An 8,989-nucleotide genomic window follows, 5' to 3' on the forward strand; every position below is an offset into this window, starting at 1 on the left:
CCCTGGCCCCGCACATAGGTCATGGCACAGAATTTAAACAGGGGTGATGCGCTCCGAGTTCTGTCATGGAACATCAATGGACTGCTTGATAGAGTAAAGAGGACAGCAATCCTGAGGTAAGCCAAAAGACACACTCCTGACGTACTCTTACTCCAAGAAACCCATCTCCTGGGCAACCACTGTCCCTTCCTCGCAAGATAAGTATTCAATAGAGTATGGCACTCTGGTTTTGAACAGGGCTCATGCCTCCTGAGGCATAGTCTCCCCTTCGTACTCCCGCATGTCACTGGGGATCCCCAGGGTTGCTTCTTGGCCCCAACCGGGACGCTAGGGGGGAATATCCTTAATCTAATGTCCATATATTTTCGGCCTGCTACGATCACATCTTCCCTGAGAAAGGTTCCGATGTTGTTTTCACCCTGACCCTGGGTGGGACAATAATAGGGGTGACTTCAATGTGGTCATGCAACCAGACCTTGACACCACAAGTATACCATCCTTCGGTTGGACATCACATGCAAAGCGACTGGTAGAGTTGGGCAACCACCCTGGGCCTATGTGATGTCTGGAGAACTTGGAACCCCGAGGCATCCACTACACCCACACTTCAGCAGCACACCATACACATGCATGCATCAAAATGATCTTCATGCCAGCCTCTGAATGCCAGAGAGTGTCTGACATCAGCATCCTTCCCTGGGATAACTCAGATCACTCACCCCTTCTCCTTTATGTATGCGACCCCTCTGACACACTTTGCCCCATCTGGAGGCTGAACGCCTGGTTCCTCCAGGACAAGGGTATCAAAAAAGCAATAGGGGAGGAAATCCGACGATACTTCCTTACTAATCAGGACTCTGTCCCCTCTCCAGGTACCCTCTGGGAAGCGGGTAAAGCCACTATTTGCGGTTTTGCCAGGGGCCAACTCAAGGAAAATGACTAGCCCAAGACAGTTGACTTACCCTTCTCAAAGCACAGGCAACTCTCCTGGAGAGGAACTTGGCTGAGGCGACAGAGGATTCGTGTGAGAGGCAGCTCGAGATACTGAGGGAAGATATTAAACAAATCTCATTAAAATCAGCTAAGCTGCTATGGAGATCCTCCATGGCCCGAGTGTATGGCTGGGGGACAAAAAGGGAAAAATATTGCACACGCTGGCATTATAACCTTTGGCAAACCGTATAGTCCCCGTAGTCCGGGAACCATCCGGGGTCACACACCCGACGCCAACCGCAATAGCCCAGGCTTTTGCTGACTACTATTCTTGGCTTTATTCAGTCTAAAGGCTTGAAGCCTCGCTTCCCGATTTGACCAACTTGGGAGGTGTTCACCTTCCCCACCTTAATGCGAGCGAAGCGGCCGGCTTAGATCTCCCTATCACCCAAGAGGAAATAGGTGAGACCATCTCTCTGATAGCAGCAGGGAAAACGCCAGGCCCTGGCGTTTTCCCGCAAGAATACTACGCTACATATTGAGACATATTAGTCCCACACCTCTACGCCCTACTTAAAGAGGTCACAGAGACAGGGAGATTCCCCCTGAAACAAATGCAGCAACCATCGTCCTCATTACCAAAACTCAACCACCTTCGCCCATCTGTCCAATCTCGCTCATTAACACGGAGGACAAGATATACGCCATGATCCCAACGCTTATGACGATCTTTCAGTAAACTGGTCCACCCGGACAAATGCAGCTTCATGCCGGCACATAGTACAAGACATTGTCTGCTACCTCTCCATCTGGTTCTAGCAAATCACCAGTCACTCACCCCCTACCTAGCACTCCTAGTTGATTTCGAGAAAGCCTTTGACACGGTCGACTGACAATACTTGGACGGTGTGTTGGCAGAAGTGGGTCTGCGGCAGCACTTCCGCCGCTTCGTCTGGGTTCTATATTCCAAACCTAGAGCGAGAGTGCTCATAAACTGAGCTCTCTCAGAAACACTCCTGATTAGAAGGGGAACAAGGCAAGGAAGTCCCCTCTCTCTCCTCCTCTTCGCCCTGGCGATAGAACCTTTGGCATGCCTCACCCGGGCTGACGACCAGATCCAGGGCTGGAAATGGAAGGATTCCCACGAAGACAAAATCACCCTGTACACAGATGATGTGCTGCTCTTCCTTGCAGATCCAGCCCAGATGCCTCTAAATTCCCTATAGCTTTGAAGGGGTCTCAGGCCTGCGGCTGAACCCCGCCAAATCGACCTTGTTGCCCCTTTACCTCTCAAGGGAATGTTTTGGCTGGCAGTAAACCATCCCCATCAGGTGGCAGTCATTCAAATATCTAGGAATATGGGTCTTATTACTCCCTGACTTGGAATGGTCGCTTAATATCACCCCACAGGTCAAGAAAGCCAAAGAGGCTCTCTGAGGCTGGCATACCTTACCACTTAACCCGCTGGGGAGAGTGGTCCGTTTTAAAATGATGATCTTCCCCCGTTTCTTATACATTATCCAGAATACCCCATTCCACCTCCCGCGAAGCTGGTTTAGGGAACTAGGCAGCATTGCCACAAAGTTCCTTTGGAGGGAACGCAAGGCAGCGTATAGCTCTCGCCCACTGCCAGATCCCACCTTTCGATGGGGGCATGGTATTGACTAATCTCGATCTGTATTATCTTAGAACCCGGCTGCTCATCCTGCATGATTGGTTCAATGGCGGCTGGCCATATTCAGCATATAGGATCAAATTAAGGTAACTATGACTCTCACAAATTCAGGCAAAGTTGTATGGTGGCCCTGTGCCCAGAGCCCTACCATCGGTGACTCGAGCGGTCCTGCTGGGATGGCATACAGCCCTTCGTCACACTCAATGGGACAACAAATTGACCCAACGAACACCTCTCTGGCAGGGAGTTTGGCTCAGGGAGGTCGGAGCTTTGAAGGGGTTCAGGAGATGGGACCTTATTGGTATATCACAATTGGGAACTGTGTGGGTGGGGGACCACACACGCTCCATACAGACCCGCTATACCCTTCACAATTTTACAGATATCTGCAGTTACGTCACACCCTCAGCCCACACCTATCGACTGGCACTACACTTCCAGAGTTTAGTCCAATGGAATGGCAAATCATGATGGGGGACTTAGGGAAGAGAGGGGTGCCACGCATAAACTGCTCCTAAACTAACAATGTTCCAACAACGATTGACTTGCTCAGACACCCATGGAAGGTGTGGCTGCGTCCTCTCGAGGACGAGGATTGGTGTGATGCCTTAATGACTCCCAAAACCACTACCACTTCAGCCAAGCTGCGCCTAATCAAGCTATATTATCGTCATAGCGCCTACCTAAACCCTAATCGCCTTAACAAGTCGGGTCTGCGACCCTCTCCATCTTGCATGCACTGTGGGGTATAGCCGGCAGATTTTTATCATATGGTGTGGACTTGCCCCCATCTTACCTCATGTTGGGAAACACTGGAATCTCAGCTCACGGGTGTCCTGGGTTGGGGGGTAATACACAACCTCTTGAATCTCCTCCTTGGAGTTATGGATGGTCTAGAAGGATCCAGGACAGACATACTCCTCCTGGGTACCGCCATCATGGTGGCCAAGGAAGATGTCGCCACTGCATGGAAACAGTCTGCCCCCGAATGTAACTAAATGGCGCAAAGGCATAGATTGGTGCACAGCACATCAAAAGCCTCTGTTCGAAGCTAGGGGGTGTCCATCCAGAGACCAGAAGGTCTGGGGCAAATGGTTGAACCAAGTGGGATGAAGGGGTACCTTGTCCTTTCTTGAACTCAGATTGTATATTATAATTAGGGCTCTCGGTTTTCCGTTTAAACAGATTTTTACATATAAAAATACAGATGGAAAACAAGTTTTCCATAATCTGTATTTATATATAAAAACAGGAAAATACTAGTACATTTTGCTGCGCTGCCGTGCTCCAGCAGACCTGCCTCCAGTAACATAAAATGCTTTCATTGACGCCCCTGCCATTTCCAGGGGCTTCGCTCCACCCATTGAGTGAGGTCTTCATTGACATCAATAGAATCACACCCCCAACTATCTGGTGTCTCCCCCTCCTTAGAGGGTTAAGAGGTGTCAGCCCGGGCTGAGACAGCTTCCTGGGCACACATACAGCCGCACCCGAGTACGTCACAGGTCTTTGAAAGACCATTTACTTGTTAATGAGGCTTTGTTGTTCTTTCACCCCTCCGGTAATAAAAAGAAGCCGCCCAGAGTGGCCAAGAGGCTGACGGTCTGACCCCAGACCTGCCTAATTGCAGCATATGCAGCCATTTCAAAACAAAAGTAGGTGCCCTCGGGGAAGAGGGTGGGGGGCTGGAGTCAATGGCGTATGCAGTTGTGGTGGCAGCAAAAGCAGGAATCGAATGCCAGCACCTTGTGGGGCGGCAAAGCCTATTAAATTAAACTCGGTCTGGCACTGAGGGGGCACTTGCAGCCTCTGTTAATCGAAGAGCGCGTTTGTTGTGCTGGTAGCAGTAGCCCAACAGGTTGGGTGGAAAGGTCTGTGGTGCCAGAGACAAGCAGGGGACGGTCCCTACTGTGCCTTTGGAGGTTGCATAACTGAAGAGGAGGAGGGCAGCAGCTTGCCATGGGCGATCAGTGAGTGCGTCTGAGTAAAAGTATTAACATAACACCTGCCTGTGCCTCGGTCTGTGCCTTCCCCACTGTGGGTACGAAAAGTAGCCTCACTCTCCTATTACAGGGCCGTCCACAGCTAACACCAGCAATTACGCATCTCATAGAGATAGTTCAATCGGTTAAGGTACCTGCTCTAGCGTTTTTTGTCTAGCATTAGCGGGTCACTCACAGATATGATTCAAAGCCACTTCAAAGTGCTCAATTACACAGCGGCGGTCTCTTCCTTTTTTCACCGGACAAGGTCAAGGGCAGTTTCCACTACTGCTGCCCCCACTCTTTCTTCCTCCTCTTCTCCCTCTTTCTGTTGCGCTCCTCCTCACGTGTAGAAAACCGTGATTGTCATTTGATCCTATGTGAAATGGATCCAAAAAAAGAAGAAACACTTTTGCTGCAAATGTCTTTGTCATACATTTTTCTACTCCAAAATGCAGCCTCAGGAGGAGAGAAAAAAGGTTGTAAAATACAAACAATAAATACATTACTAAATAAAGCAAGACAGAGTAGTCGCAAAGTGGCCAGATTGGTTGTATTTACACTCAAAACACCGCCACCTTACAGAGTTAGCCAATGAAGCGCTACTTTTCTTTTCATGTTGTTAGCTTTTCAAGCAAAAACGCTAATTGATTTCTGAATAATGAATGTAAAAGCTTTAAGTAGTATTCCCTATGAGTGTTTGCTTTTTTCCAGTATGTTGTTACTTTTTTCACGCAGCATATTACTGTAGTCTACTGCATACTTTGAATTGAATTGCTTCCAGGTGTTTATAGCGGGGCACAATTGGGTTGCAGCTGAAGGCAGTGTGAGTTTCTCTCAGTGGGGCAGTATGGTGTTCAGTGGGGGAGAGGATGTGGCACTCTGCAGATGACAGAAACTGCATGGCTCTGAGACAAATGGCTTGTGATAGCACTTTTAAGCATATTTGGTACATTCTGCAAATGGCAAAGTTTTCAGATGAATGTATAGTGTTGACCAATAATAACCGAGCACATGTGTGCATTGTCAATTTAAATAAATGTGGAAAAATACTAGCTGTAGCGTCGACTTTTGCTTGTGGCAAAAATAAATGTGGATAAATACAGAATAAATGCCCAAAAAATAAATATGGATAAATATAGACGAAATGGCAAAAAAATAAATACCATAAAACCGGGACCCCTAGTTATAATGCATCAAGCAGTGGGTTGAAATACATGCTCGCGCATAACAGAAACAAAAGTCTACCACTGTACCAAATAGCTATTGCTTACCTGTGCTGTACTGTTTTCTTGCTTTATCCAAAAATCAATAAAATTGATTATCAACTTTTTTTTATTAAATGCCAATCAGGTGTAAGCCAAAAATCATGTTTTATTGAGCGAGTACAAGCTCTTTAGAACTGGTTACCAGTGGTAAACTGCACAGAGTCCTGGCCAACAAAAACAGATTTAGTTAAGCAGGAAGGGGAAAACACTAAATGTTTGGGGGTGACAGGTTTAACAATATGGAATAACGCAACCTACATATCTCTGTGTGTGATTAATGACAAATGTAAAATCTTGGTGCTTTCTTTTTGTACTGATAGGACCCAAAACCGTCTGGTCATTTAGATGTTCACTATCGAATGGGAGTGGGCAATGGTGGTTATGGAGGAATGACTGTGTTGATCATAAATGATAAGAGTTTTAAAATATTTTCTCTTACACTGTAGAAAGGGTGGGTGTTTGTTCCATATTTTCTTTTAGCATTAATTATTTATGTCCATTGCTCTGTCTGTGTTAGATTAATTCTAAATACAAATTGTTATTTCAGCCAGAAAGTCTACATCCAGACAACTGCTGTGGTGAACTGAAAATTGTTTCAAGTTACTAAATGTGGATAAATCAGATTGAGTTATTGATTATGTTTAATTTGACCTGGAAGACTCCGGAACCTCACAATGTAATTTGATTGAACACCATTACATTAGAAAAGACGTTATTTGTATGTGTGGATCTTCTTTATACAAGGTCTGCTTTTTTATTTTACTTCTCACGTATGTGATACGGATATCTCATTTTAAATAAAAATGTTAATTTTGTAAACAAAGCAGGGAAATAGCTACAAAGTACAACTGAACAATTCCCTGAGAATACCATTAGAAACCTCTATTGAAATGTTTATTTTAGGTGGAAATCAGTATTCCAAAGTTCAGAAAATACTAGAAGCCTCACAGCCGTTGGGTATTAATGATTAGGTATGCAAACCAACTTACTGTTTGTTCATCTTCAACAAGCCTTGCAGAGGGCGCATATCAAAACATTTTAATGTACATGGAACACCTGTAAATGAATCTCTCATTGCCAAACGAGGCACGGTCGTGTCCAATTAGAAGAATAAGTTGGAATAAAGACACTGAAAAAGCAAGCACGATTTTGAAGGAGATGACCCAGACAAAGAGGTTCCAAGCTCACAATATGTTCAAAGAATAATTTCACCTCCATGATAAGAAATTCTATAAATGCTTGCCATTACGTCATGCAATGGGGGGCTGCTAATGTGACAGGAAGGGATTCCCAGAACACTTCACCTCAGAAGGAATTGAAAAAGAGATCTTCCAGCAAACGACTTAGAGTGTTCAGAAGAGTGCAATATGTGCTAGGAAGGCTTTTTGGAATCTCACACTGGAGCCATGTCATTGTAGGCTTACAGGGCTTCCGTATCAGTGACCTTTTCATTCTTATGAGAATGGTAACAACAGTTACCAACCCCATGGCAAGTATGAGGTTTTGTTTTTACTTTCACACACAGCTTTTGGCCCAAAATGAGGAATTAATGGAGAAATCAGACCCACCAATTGCCCTGGAGAGTCCTCATTTCTGATTGGACTCTCAGATCCAACAAATAAGAGGGTATATTTTACCCATGTCCACAGTTACCAATAGCCACCTAGGGCCGCAGTAGCAAACATAATTTTGAAACAGAGTGAATATGACAACATGGCAGAAAGAAGAATCAATGAGAATTGTGAGAAGAACAGTGCATGTGAATAGAGGATGTCCACTAAAACCTCAGAGATGTAGGGGCCTGTGTAGACCGTATCACAATGTTAGAAAAGTCAGGGTTTAGGGGAGAGAAAAGAGAAGAGTAAAAACCAATAGTAAACAGAAAGTACATGCCTTAAAGGTGGTTCACATGTAGAAAATACATTGATAGGAGTATGTACAACCCTGCTCTGTATACTGCAAATAACCATAATCGACATAATCCAAAAAAGAAAAATAATTTATAAAAAAAGAGAAAAGACATGTTGATTAATGTGGTAACCTGCAAGTCAACATGCAGCAGGATGGACAAATGCTCAACTTGATACAAAAACTGTACTTCGTTTAGGAGAGATGCTTTCGTCAGTTTCTTTGTCGTCATTTTTTTGCTTTCAAGGCTTCTACTAGTTAACACAACATTACATGTATTTGTAAAGAGCAAGTTCATCCCTTGGGTCGTTCTGATGCTGAATAAAAGATTTTCACGATTACCCACCTCAGTGGTACTCATTTTATCGACTTCGAAAGATGAAAGGCTAAGCAGACATGCCATGATTTTAACCTGTGGCTTTAAGGTCAAACAAAGATCCCTGTAGTTGATGTATTAGTGTACCGACCCACCACACCCGGGTTAAAGAAGGTACAGACATTGTAGGAACGTGACACTGGACAACTCAACTAAAAATATGTCTTTTATATTTCAGCTTAGGTTAAGTCTTTGCAAATTACATTAAATTGACATGGAAATATTCACCTGTCACCAGAATGCAAGAGCTCCATCCGAGACACTTCACCTTTGGCAAGTCTAAAGTCTCCAGTATAGAGTACGTTTCCATTGTTGCCCTGAAACAAAAACCTGTCAAACAGAAATAGCATTACAATACTGATAGTTTCTCCTCAATAAATGATCACATTGGAAACAAGCATTTGCAATGCAATAGGTCTCGCATTTGCGCGAGAGTTTGAGCTATTTTTATTGTAAATGACATTGCCTTTTATTTATGTTTTGGTTTTTGAAACATAAATAAAAGCCATCGTCATTTACAATGCCAATAGGTCAAACTCGCGTAGACCTATTGCATTGCAAATGCTTGTTGTTACCGAAAGCAAAACACACAAGATGATGGACGGAATGTTGCACAATGGCAAAACATTCACCCCCTGTCACAGATCTGGGTTTAATCCATCATTATTTTGCTAACCACGCAACCATAGTTCAAACATGGCCATATGCAAATCAGTCTTGACCCTGTGCCTCATGGGAACAAATACAAAAACAACAGTTGATTATCAGTGCTAGTCTCATTGCTGTCATGAGCAATAGTCCCATTGTTATCATCAGTTCTATTCTCTTTGTTGGCATCGGCACTAGT

At 44.6% G+C, this 8,989-nt stretch overlaps 1 protein-coding gene across 3 annotated transcripts in view; it reads right to left on the reverse strand.

The window, feature by feature from the left end:
• Positions 1 to 8,989, reverse strand: part of DCLRE1C (DNA cross-link repair 1C) — a 343,172-nt gene that overhangs the window by 204,909 nt on the left and 129,274 nt on the right. For all 3 annotated transcript variants that reach the window (XM_086919715.1, XM_086919712.1, XM_086919710.1), the window contains exon 6: positions 8,371 to 8,472. In XM_086919715.1, the coding sequence (XP_086775841.1) occupies positions 8,371 to 8,472 (102 nt within the window). The remainder of the gene's footprint in view (positions 1 to 8,370; positions 8,473 to 8,989) is intronic.

Source organism: Lissotriton vulgaris, chromosome 1_1, assembly GCF_964263255.1.
Source record: "Lissotriton vulgaris chromosome 1_1, aLisVul1.2, whole genome shotgun sequence".
NCBI lineage: Eukaryota > Metazoa > Chordata > Amphibia > Caudata > Salamandridae > Lissotriton > Lissotriton vulgaris.